Genomic DNA, 12580 nt, shown 5'->3' on the forward strand with positions numbered 1-12580 from the left:
CAAAATTAAACACCTTGGGGGCCCAAGCGGCAGATGCGCTCTGTGGAGGGACACCTTTTGAAAGCAACCGACGTAAAGGCAGTGACAGAGCGGGGAGCCCCCGGCACGCCATCTCCAAGGTCAGGCCACGAGGAAGTGCCCTCAATCAGACTCAGACTTACCATCTTTATTCCCGGACTAAATTAAAAAGACACACAGATGCGTGCCATCTCGGAGTGCCTTCCAAATCCCCCTCTAATTACCCTGGCCTCTCATTTGCAGTCAGAAGGCACGACCCAGGAGCGCACGCAGGGCTTGCCAACTGTGAGCGGAAACAGGCCGATCCGGCGACAGCATCCTCTCTTTTAAGTAGGCTCATCACTCCGCTCCCCACTTCTGAACATGCTCCACATCTAACGCGGAGGGGCACCTGGGCAAATTGGGAACAGCTGGGCTCTTCCGAACTCAGCGCCGGGTGTGGGAAAGGCACTGATGTGGCCCACCCATCCAGGAAGTTCGCCATTTTATAGTCAATTTGGGAATGATTGTCTCTCGGACTGCAGTCGACTGCACTTAAACTTCTCTCCCTCCTGACGGGCTTTAGACTCCCCCTATGGCTGCTACGAAGATCAAGGGGGGAAAACCGATGGAAACAAGGGGGCCACAACTCCTCAGAGGCACTCGATTTAAATGGGGCCCAGCCATGCGGAGAGAGAGGGCGAGCTAAACATTAACTTACTCAGTGCAGATCTTGTTCTGTTTGTAAAATTTGTGCCGTGTTGTAAATAACCGAGAAATATACTTGGCATTTTCAATGTCATCCTTGAAAAAGAAGAGGTGGGGGGGAGAATTAGTTGGATTAGATATGTGCTTCACAAAGATGGCTCTGTGTAGACACTCATCCCCTCTCCTCCCATCTGAAGTACAAGACAACACTCTGGGCCAGGAAGCAAATCAACCTTTGTGATTTCAATGGAGTCCAAGCTACCATGGTCCAGCAAGGACGGCAGGAGTGGCCATCTGCTAATGAGTTCTTCATGCCATCTGCAATGATTCTGATTCTGATCTAAGCCAGAACTTTCAAAGCCAATAGCTGAATCAAGGCAGAGTCTACAATTAACACCAATGTCATCCAACCAGAGACAGTATGATGAGGTCAAACAGTCTTCGCTCCCAAGAAGGGACTTGAGTAGAGAGAGGGTCAATGGACTGCAGACAGTGTAGGTTATGAGGGGACTGAAGAATCCAGGTCAGCCAGCAACAGAAAATGCAATGTGACATAATTAGGAGTCACCTGAGGAAGACTGTGACCAGTGTGCCATGGCATGCTGGACAAACTTGAATGTTAGTGCCAAAGCCAGTGGGAACATTCATCACTTGCAAGAAGTCATGCAGGATCAGGCAAGTATTAGAAAGAATTCCTTCATCAGCACCGAGTCCCTCATGGAGTACAGTTGTGTCCAATGGGCAGCCATGGGCTGCATGGACCCTCGGACACCTAGGAAGGCAGCCCAACACTGTAAACATATTTATAACATTATGAGGAGGTGTGTGTGTATGTGTTTGTGCTTGTGTGTGTGACCTGATTGTGTAGCCCTTGAGTGTAGACTTTGTAGATGACACCAATGCATTCCCAACATTAAAAGGCTAAACATGCAAGTATATTAGGACATGGAGAATGAGGCGAGGGCATTGTTAGCTTAAAATCAAATTCCTCCTCCAGCTGTGCAGACCCCTGGACTCACTGTGTGGAAGAGTGCCGTCTCCTCCTTGTCAATCAGCTCCAGGAGGATGGATGATTTGCTGTGGGTGACACTCCCAATGTCATTCCACCTGGGTCAAAGGAATGTGACTACGTTTACTTGAAGATGGCCCGTGAGAAAGATTTAACTATCTTAAATATGTAACTAGCTTAAACATTCCACCTCTCAAAGGGAAAAATGGAAAGAAATCCAATGTGCACCAACTCACGAGGTTAACAGTTTGATTTAAAATATTCTACACCGTGACACTCATCCGTGAAATGCAGTCCTCTTTATGAGGAGCCATGAGAAAACTGCAGAGGTCTCGCCACTGTCCCCCACGTTTCCCACGGATGAGGCACTTCCCGTGACTGCTGCAAGTTTTGGTGACCCCAAGGCAGAGCTGAAGCTCTGCTACAGTGTGCCCTTCGCACGCTCCGTGCCCATCCTGGAAAAACCGCACAGCGGCTGGTTCCGCATCTACACATCAGTCAGGCAGACACACACGTACGTGCTTTCCTGGCCTGTCCTCAGAGGCCTGCCTATAAAGGATGTGCACGGGGCTGACTCAGAGCGCAGACACAGGCAGGAAGGCACGGGGAACCCACCCGAGTGTGGGGCCTGTGGTCGCCAGGGTCTTGTGAGAACTCTAATCCCAGGAGAAGGTGACAGACACCAGGAAATAAGTGGTCGCCGCCAGTTCTACATGGAGCCGGCTCCCAGCCATCTTTTTAATGGGCAAGCCAGCTGCAGGTCCCCACCCGCCCCTTTTATATCCCATCATGCTCACTGAGTTCCCCGGTCTCTAGTGAGCTTTTGTCTTTTTGCTTTCTCTCTTCCTTCCTTCCTTTCTCTCTTTCTCTGTCTCTGTGTCTCTCTATCTCTCTCTGTCTTTGTCTGTCTCTCTCTGTGTCTCTCTCTCTCTCTCTGTGTCTCTCTCTCTCTCTCTCTCTCTCTCTCTCTCTCTCTCTCTCTCTCTCTCTCTCTCTCTCTCTCTCTCTCTCTCTCGGTTTCAAGTATTCCAGGCTGACCTCAAACTTAACCATGTAGCTGAGGGTGACCTTGAACTTCTGGCCCTCCTGTTTCCAACTCTGCACACAATGTTTATATGGTGCTGGGGATTGAGTGCAAGGCTTGCCACATGCTAGGCAAATACTGCACAATCCAGGTTCCCTCCCCAGCCCTTTAAGAACCAACGCTGGAGTCTCCTGCCCTAGCAAGCCCTTCCTCATTCCCTACCACTCGCCCAGAGGAAAAGCCTGCTGAAACACTCACTGCCTACCACGCAGCGGTGCGAGCTTTTGACTCTAGGGTTAGAGCTCTCAAGAGAGCCTGAAGACCACAGGCTCCTCACCTGGGAGGGGCTCCCTGTCTCCATGTCTGTAATCTGTGCACTGAGCCGGCCTCCTGCACAGAGCCCAAGTCTCCCATCCTGTCTGAGGCAGAAAAACGTGGCTGACTGGCTCCTCCTTGGAGCGGACTCACTGTAGACAGACACTGGTGAGAATCTGAGTCGGTGAATCTACTCCCTGAGTCTGACTGGTGGGCTTTTCAACGTTTCCCCCAGTCACCTGCCCATTCCAGAACAGCTACGCTCCCCACACATGCCCGCGAGTCCTCTCCCCTCTCCACATGCTCCCTGAAAGAGACACCTGGCCGAGCAGCCGCTGCTGCTGCTAGGATCTCAAGACAGGAGGCTTCTTGCTCCCAGGTAAACTCCTTCAAAGCGACTGCCAAAACTCACAGGCACCCCAAACCCTGCGCCCGCCTGGGAACAGCTCCCGAGGGACAGGAACAAACCCTGCCTGAGGCGTCTGCTTCTGCTGTCTGCAGGAGGCTGTTTTCAGTTCAGCAGCACATGTGTGTAGGGGTGCTCACGTGTGTGTAGGTTCATATGTGTGTGTATGTAGTATCCCTCAGTCACCACCCACCTTCCTTTTTGATACAGTCTCTTTCTGGTCTGGAACTTGCCAAGCAAGTTAGTCGGGCTAGCCAGAGGATCCCGAGGATGGTCTGTGTCTACATCCCAGCTCTGAGATTACAAACCTGAGCCAACCTGCCCAGCATTTTTTTTTAATGTGGGTCCTGGAGACAGAACTTGGGTCCTTGCAGACTTTACCAACTGAGATACAGTTCCTAGCCCTTAAGAGTTTGTTAAATTGAGCAGGGCAGCGGCCTTTAATCCCAGCACTTGGGAGGCAGAGGCAGGGGGATCTCTGTGAGTTCGAGGCCAGCCTGGTCTACAGAGCAAGTGCCAGGACAGCCAGAGCTACACAGAGAAACCCTATCTTAAAAAAAAAGTTTGCTAAGTTCTAAAGTTCTCTATACTCACTGTCGGTTCAAAAATCAAGGGGGTAAATCCTAAGAATAACAGCAGAGTGGTGATCTAAGATAAGCAACACTCACCAGGAGGGTTCTGGTTGGAAACTGTCTAAAAAGGCAACCCTAACTGACCCCCATGCTCTGCCTGTTAGAGCTGTCACGTGTCACCTGCCTTAGATACACGGCTACGCTTATCAGATGCACATACACGAGTGACATTCTGTCCATCAACACAGGGCCAGCCTGCCCAGGCACACAGAGGTGAGTAAGCATGCTGTCGTCATGGAAACTCTAGGCAACCATTCACCGCATCCCTGGGCAGGGTTGCTAGTACTGAGTGGAAAGGGGGTTAAAGGCCCAAGCATTTATAACAACAGAGCACTCGGGTCATCTCACTTGTAATCACAGACTAACTGGCTCTAAGACACTCTTTTATAGGCAACCCATCCCTTCTGTTAGTGTAAAGAGTACTCTGTCCTTGCCCAGCACTTGAGGTCAGGCAGAGGGTATAGGGCTGTGGCAAGAATCCGGCTAGGATCTAAATGGCCAGGGACAGTCCCAGCAAAGGCAATCAGCAGGACTGACTGCAGAGCCCGCTCTTCCCGCTCTCAAGGTCTGCCCCGCTGATTCAGCAGACCTGAAATGCACGATCCCTGTAGTCAGAGAGGAAGGAACTGAACCCCCAAGGAAAGCAGTAACAGTTTTCCCGTACCAATCCTGAAGGCGGCCAGTTTCATCTGAACTGAGAAAAAGAAGCAGCTCGGGTCCAGCAGCTCTTAACTCCCCACCTAACAACAGTCAACTGCACCGCCCACCGTCTCTGAAGGGGGGAGCACGTTACCTGTATATCACTGCCTGTCTTCCGATCCTGTTCCTCACAAAAATCCCCATGAAGAAAATGCCAAGGTGCACGCTGTTGCCGTGATTGTCCTGCAGAAGACCAACAGAAGGCAGCTGTTAGCACCACGACCTCCAGGGACCATCACAACAGTCAAGGTCACACAGCCCAGGGACCGGTGGAGACAGAGGGGGGTGTAGTGTGGTGTTCGTGTACACCACACCGTGGGGTGTGGTATGCTGTGTGTGTAAACCACATGGTAGGGTGTGGTATGGTGTTCGTGTAAACCACACAGTATAATAATATGTGGGCTTTACATAGGATACCCGGGCATTTGAAACCGGAAGCCATTACTCTAAATGGAATGAGAAAGGCACAGCGAGGCGAACACTGAGTTCACCTACGTGGAATGGATCTCATCAGAGCAGAGAATGGGATGGCATGAGCAGAACAGAGGGCGAGAAGCCGGGAGTCAAATTAGAGGGACAAATTTGGGGGTCTACTGTGCTGACCGTACTTAGTAGCAACACGCCGTATTCTCAAAAATCCACTGAGAACAGAGTTCATGCTCATCTCACACACACACACACACACACACACACACAAAGCTAAGACAACGAGATAGCACATGCTTAGCTTGACTTCCCCATCCTGCACACGTATGGGTTTCAGAAGATGGTGTATTTCCCTCCAATTTGTCCTTTTAAAGGCACAAACATTTACAAGGCAGGAGGCAGCACCAACCCTGAGCATGCGTCTGCAGTCTGCCCACGGGCACCCTGCCTGCCCAGGCCTATAGATGGGATGAAGCGACGGAGCTGCTGGCATCCTGGCGACGGAGCTGGGCACCCAGCCGCTCATGTCTTTCTTTCCCATACTCTGTCCAGAGGCAGTTTTATGACGCCCTCAGACGTGTGGGCCAGTTTTCCTTCAGGGACGTCTACTGAAGTGTTAGTTAGTTTCCCTTTTTCTTTCATTCCTCGCTTCTGTTTTGTTTTTTGTTTTTTAAGAAAAAACTATCCATCCACATACTTTGAAGAGCTGGATATCACTTGGGTTTGGGTAAAACTTCACCCACCCTCACCCTGCTGGGGCCCAAAACCTGCTTTTTTCTCTGGCCCTTCCTTCTATCCTGGCCCTCACACTCTCGGGTAGTCCCACCCCTGAAATGCTCCCTCATGTTTCCTGGTGTCCCTCTCTTCAGAACCCGAATTACTCGGATACACAACATTCCAGGTGGTCTTCCCGTTGCTTTTTTCCCCATCTCCTACTTGTCATGACTTGGGGGGGGTCTGTGCCCTTTACGCATATCTGGTGCCCACGTGATACCAAGAGGATGACAGAGTCCCTAGGACTGTAGTCACGGATGCTGTGAGCTGCCTTGTGGGGGCCGGGAACCAGCCTGGGTCCTCTGCAGAAGCAGCCAGTGCTCTTAACCGCCGACCCATCCCTCCATCCCATCTCTGATGTATGTTTAGTTCCTGAAATTTTTAAACCGTCTTGATGATTGTTTTTGTTTTTAAACAGGGTCTTGCTGTATCCCAAACTGCCGTGAAGCTCACGATGTGGCCAAGGGTGACTTTGAACTTCTGGTCTTCCTCCCTCCACCTCCCACGAGCTGGGATTGCAGACATGCGCCACTGTGTGCAGCACAGGCGGTGATGGGAGATGAACCCAGAGCTTTGCGCACGCTGGATAAGCGCTGGCTAAGCGCCGTACCAAACGGCTCTTCCTGCAGCCTCTGCCTCTTCAGGCTGCTGAGTTCTCCCACCAGCCCCTGTTGTAAACACTGGGGCATTCTGCAGGGCAACGCTCTGCTGTCCACACTGACTGCGGACACTCGATGGTGACTGGGAGCTCTGTGACACAGGTAGGCCTTGTGGACTTTACGGCCTGGTCACCTATGGGGCCCTCTGCTGAGGACCCCAGACTTGTCTTCAGCCTGGTCTCTGGGTCAGTCGGGAGCTCCCCAATGCCTGGGAGAGCTGGCCGTCAGCATTACGAGAAGAGAGTGGGCAAAGACTGGACTCTGGAGAAGCTACCACTAGGTTCCCCGCTGACACTGGAGCAGTCATGACAGCAAGAACAAAGGAAAGCAGGACTATCCCCACCCCCAGACAGGAACCCCACCTCAAGGTCGGCACGACAAGGCTTCTAGGGGGCTTGGGTTAAGCCACCGGTGGCCAACCCAGGAAGGACATGAAGAGAGAACAGGTCAGGCACAGTGGTGCACCCCAGGAAACCCCAGCATTCAGAAGGGAGTGGCAAGACAGTTACGTCCCTGATGCCAGCTTGAGCGATTCCCTGAGCTGAGGGGTGGGGCAGGAACTGGAGACGAAGAAACAACATGGTTTCCACACTGAGGGGAGCTGCCAGGTAAGCGGCACCACAGGAAGACGAGTGTGGAGCAGCAAGGTGGGGAGGGCGTGAGGAGGGAGGGAAAGGAGGCTTTGCCTGCTGGTCCACACCCGAGTCAGGCGTAAGTAAAAGTGACTCAGCAGGAGGCATCCCTGGAGGACACACAGAAGGGAAGCCCAAGGCGCTGGAGAACACACAGAGAGGACGCCCAAGGCCATGGAGAACACACAGAGCAGACGCCCAAGGCCATGGAGAACACACAGAGCAGACGCCCAAGGCCATGGAGAACACACAGAGCAGACGCCCAAGGCCATGGAGAACACACAGAGAGGACGCCCAAGGCCATGGAGAACACACAGAGCAGACGCCCAGGTGATGGAGAACACACAGAGAGGACGCCCAAGGCCATGGAGAACACACAGAGAGGACGCCCAAGGCCATGGAGAACACACAGAGCAGACGCCCAGGTGATGGAGAACACACAGAGCAGACGCCCAAGGCCATGGAGAACACACAGAGCAGACAGACGCCCAAGGCCATGGAGAACACACAGAGAGGACGCCCAAGGCCATGGAGAACACACAGAGCAGACGCCCAAGGCGATGGAGAACACACAGAGAGGACGCCCAAGGCCATGGAGAACACACAGAGAGGACACCCAAGGCCATGGGGAACACACAGAGCAGACGCCCAGGTGATGGAGAACACACAGAACAGACGCCCAAGGCCATGGAGAACACACAGAACAGACGCCCAAGGCCATGGAGAACACACAGAGAGGACGCCCAAGGCCATGGAGAACACACAGAACAGACATCCAAGGCGATGGAGAAAACACCGAGCATACGTCCAAGGCAGCTGCGCCACACTGGACTCCACACCAAACTCAAGTGCTGGGCACCCTACTGAGGACAGTTCTTGAGCTGTCGTCCTGGGTCGAGTCGTGTCTGAGCAACCTTCTATGAGCCCACAGGCTCCATCAGCATGGGAGCAGCTCAGGCAGCAGCTACAGCAGTGTGTGTAGAGGGTTAGGAAGGGGCAGGTGGTGCCCAAGGAGGGCTGGGGACAACTGGGGGACCTATGGGAAAGCTGGCTCTCAGCGGAAGCGCCCATCGGGGCGACGCTGTCCACCTCACCTTCTATCCCCACACACTCTGCTGTCTGCTTTCGCAGACTTCTCCGAGGCAGACCACTCCCCACCATTCTGGGTCACCCAGCATCACGGGGCCTTTGGATGGGTCACCTCCATCGGGGACAGATATATTGGGGGAATCTAGCATCTCTCAGCAAAGTTCCCCCAAAGATCAGCACTGCTGGTCCTCCCACTCCAAGGTAGGCAGCTAACTGACCTCCTGAAGAATTTACTAGAAACGGAAGAACCTGCTAGGGAGACGTCCAAGCTCTGTAAAGCTCTGTAAAGTAGACTTCAGCGCTAGCCTGAGCGCCCTCCCTCCCTACAGATCAGACACGAAAAATAAGCAAATGATGGCAACCATGGAATCCATAACTTCCAGGCAGAGAAGCTGGTTTGGTAGAAATAGAGAAAAGTTTACTGATTTTATTTTTTTCAGTGACCTGAAATATCACGACTGTATGGGCCGCTGTAAGTGGGCTGCAGATGGCCTCGCCAGACATTACCGCAAGGAAAATGGATTACCGCCCTACCAAGGGCAGCCATTAGAGAAGCAGAAGAAAATTAAACACACCGAAAAGAGAGCCGCTTAGACCCTTTCACGAGATGCGGCCACCTCGCTTGACGCTGCTCGGTGCTCACAGGCAGCTCTCATTTAGGCAAATCACCAGCAAACGACAGAGCGGGAACCGAGCGGGGTAAAGCAGCCAGAGGCGCCAGCACCTGGTGAAGCGTGCGTGTGTGTGTGTGTGTGTGTGTGTGTGTGTGTGTGTGTGTGTGTGTGTGTGTGTGTGTGTGTTGAGATCGCAGGTATCTCCCAGGTCGCTGGGGTGTGCCAGCTGCATTAGGCTTATGACAGAACTCCATCTTTTGAAGAGTTGGTCAGTAGAGAGGAGAAAAATGAGTCTGGAGTATGGGCTCCACAATGCTCCCAGCCACACCCACTCCAGTAGGCGGGGCAGTTACAGAGGATGTGAGGATGTGGTGTGTGCTTTAGCGATTTGCTAGGCATGGCTTCCACAGAACACCCGCCACACACAGCTCCACCGAGCTGGAGAAAACAACGAACACCATCGCATACTGGAGATGCTTCAGGCTGCCTCACCCCACCCCCAGAGAAGAGCAAAAAGAACACAAGAAGAAGACTGCTAGCCAGCCTCCCTGTCCACGTCCCCAGGATGTCAGCTACTGGTGCTGCTGTAAGGAAGACAGGTCTGGCCTTGACAACGGAGGGTCCCCCGTGCACGGACTCACTTAGACGACCGTCCTAGCAGATGAATGCAACCTGCTGAAGATCAATCCGCAAATCTCTGAGCTCAGGAAAAGCATTCGCCTTACCTAAAGTGAGTTTCTAACTGCTGCAGTTAGGATGAGAACTCCCCCCCCCCGCCAAGCTCACTGTTTGAAAACTTTATCCCAGCTGGGGGCACTGTTGCTGGGGAAGGTTCTGGAACCTGGCTGGAGGAGGCGGGTCACTGGGGACCAGTCTTGAGGCTTTACTGCCCAATTCTACTTCCTGTTGGCTCTGCTTCCTTGGTTGCTTGTGTACTGTGACCAGGGGCCCAGTGCGTTCGCAAGGGCCCTGCCCCTCGAACTGTGAGCTAAAGCAAACCATCCTCCCATAGGCTGCTCCTTGGTGGGTCTTTTTTTGGGGGGGGTCATGGGGAGGAAAAGGCAACCAACACATCAACTAATGTCACATGACACGGAGGAGGGGTTGTCACTCCAGCCCAGGGCGGGAAAGGCGTGTTACCTTCACCGGGAAGGTCTCCTGTCCAAATCCGTCCAAACGCTCCACTTCGTTGATGTACATCAGCTCGGCTTCTGCAGGCAGGATCCCGCTACAACCAAAACAGCACCAGCGCAAAGTCAGTGGAAAACGCCGCTGTACCAACGGCAGATCCCAGAGCTGTGCCACGCGGCAGCCCCAGGCTCCGGGGATGGCAATCATTTCCACCTGGGAGGGGGGGCACCTTCTTAAGGTAGTGGCATTAACTTCTCAGCAGCCTTTTACTCAAAAAAGAGTAAGAAAGGGAAGTTACATCACCCAATCAAGAAGCACAGCCCTAAAAGCGCTATTCCATACCTCCCTGTGAACAATGCTGTCTGCTTAAAACAGAGACTATTTTGCTCATAACAATGGAAATTTCTACAATTTTAAAAAAGGAAAAATTATAAGGAGGGAGCAGGGGAGGGGAGGGATGGGAAGAGAGCCTGGAGAGAGAAGAGGGATTGGGGGGGCTGTGAGGAGTCAGGGGAGCCCAGCTCCCCCCACCCCCACCCCCAAGCTCCACACAGAACAATAGCACAGAGCCCAGCCTCAGGGTAGAAGGAGGGAACCAGTGGCCCAGCTAGGGGAAGGGCGGCGCCACAAAGGCGCTGCCCCACAGACGGGTGTGTTGTGCTGGGTGGGCAGCCTCTGTCTCCTTCTGCCTCACCTGTGGGCTTTGTGCTCCTGGGCCGTCTTCTGGGTCAGCTCCTCCACGACAGCTTCCTCCAGCGCCAAATCCTGGAGGAACAGAACACTCAGGTCAGGGATGACATATGTCAGCGGCTCCCCGGTCAGGTGTCCCCAGCGACACAACCCTTCTCTCTCTCCTGCAGAAGAATGGGCTCAAGTGTTCGGTTTCTGCTGCTGCCGCCCCCCCCCCCCGAACCTCAGACACTGGTGTCGAGCATCCCAAGCCACACCAGGTGCTGACTCTAAAACGCGTAGAGCAACAGAACAAACTGAATGGAAGATCAAAAGGCTCCGGTAAACCGACCCCCCCCCCCAGTTCCAACTCTGAAAATGCCCAAAGGCGCCCTTCTGCTATTATACTCAGCTCAATGCCTCCACCTGTGTGTGGGGGGGGGGTGGCAGAGGTATGCACGCCCCAGAGACGTGAGTGTGTGGCAGTGGCTGAGAGACAAATGGCTGGGTGTGTGCCGCAGCCACACACCTGTGGACGCCTGTGTACACAGCTTTGTCCTCTTCTCCTCTGAGGAAGTGTCACCTGGCTAAGGAGGATCAAACAGCGCCATTCATCTGCCCTCCCCTCCCCCAGCCTAGGAATGCAGGCTCCCCTCTGAGAGCTCCAGCAGAACCCAGCCTTCCAGGGCTCCCCGCCGCTTACACAATTAGGTCCACACCTGGGCCTGGCATCTGGACCCTTTCTTCAGTGGGACCCAGCCATTCCTTCCAGATCTCCTCCCCTAAAGGGCTCAGAGCCTCGGGCAAGCAAGCTTCTGTTCTCAACACAGCTTTTACTGTCTCTGTTTACACCCACAGTCCCACCGCACGATGGGAAGCCTCCCGTCTCGACTGACATCACCAGCGATACTCCCTGGTGCCTCCCCTCCCTGGACACAGCTCCTCTGCTGTGGGGGCCCTTTCACACCCCTCCTGTGTGTCCTGTCTACAGTGTTTCTTCTGTGGCTATCTGTACACCATGCCACATCACTCCTGGCGTCCCTTCACCTGCTGGAATCTGGGTCCCTCAAGGGCAGCAATTCTTCCGTCTCCTAAGAGGTCTGGCATGCCTTGGGGCTTTTCCACAATGGCCCACCCAGGTCCATAATACAAAGCAAGCGGTCAATAAATATTGACTGAACTGAACTTGCGGTACGGTATACGACTTCTGTGTTGTTAGAGGAGAGGCTTTGATTGCACAGAACCGTTAGCAGTAGTTTGTCCCTCAGCTTGTCCGGTTGGCTTGCATTTCAAAACACAGACAGGGGCATTAATCAGCTCCTATCTGCACATCACAGGGAGAGTCGCTGTAATAGTAACACGACCAAGTAAGAGGCTGCTGAGAATTTACTCTGGACTGAGTTAGGTGTCTCATACAGATGTTCTCCTTGATCTTCACATTGGGGACGGGTTTATTCTCACTTTGGACGAGACGACCTGGGCTCCGGGCCATAAGCTGACTTGCTCGAGGCTGTGTGGCCAGGAAGGTGCTCGGCCCTGTGTAGCCTCAACGTCACGTGGCAACTATGTGTGGTGAAGTTTCAGACCACAGACCGCCCAGGACAGGTCGACACATGGTGGGCTGAGGATGTGAGCTCAGAAAAAGAAAGATGAGGGCTGCAGGCCAAACCTAGAACATTCCCAGTTCAGCCATGAGCGCAGGCAGCCAGACCAGGCATCCTAACTGGCAAAAATAAATAACAACGAGCAGGTTCAAACTCGGAGGGGGCTGGGAAGCGCTCACCAAGGTGCCAGTG

At 53.4% G+C, this 12580-nt stretch overlaps 1 protein-coding gene across 3 annotated transcripts in view; it reads right to left on the reverse strand.

The window, feature by feature from the left end:
• The window catches only part of Ptpn14 (protein tyrosine phosphatase non-receptor type 14), a 125100-nt gene that overhangs the window by 24714 nt on the left and 87806 nt on the right, over positions 1 to 12580 (reverse strand). For all 3 annotated transcript variants that reach the window (XM_040737384.1, XM_040737385.1, XM_040737386.1), the window contains exons 6-10: positions 10810 to 10880; positions 10125 to 10212; positions 4885 to 4973; positions 1725 to 1812; positions 719 to 801 (exon numbers count right to left, since the gene is read on the reverse strand). In XM_040737384.1, the coding sequence (XP_040593318.1) occupies positions 719 to 801; positions 1725 to 1812; positions 4885 to 4973; positions 10125 to 10212; positions 10810 to 10880 (419 nt within the window). The remainder of the gene's footprint in view (positions 1 to 718; positions 802 to 1724; positions 1813 to 4884; positions 4974 to 10124; positions 10213 to 10809; positions 10881 to 12580) is intronic.

Source organism: Mesocricetus auratus, unplaced genomic scaffold (assembly GCF_017639785.1).
Source record: "Mesocricetus auratus isolate SY011 unplaced genomic scaffold, BCM_Maur_2.0 Super-Scaffold_100676, whole genome shotgun sequence".
NCBI classification, from domain to species: Eukaryota; Metazoa; Chordata; class Mammalia; order Rodentia; family Cricetidae; genus Mesocricetus; species Mesocricetus auratus.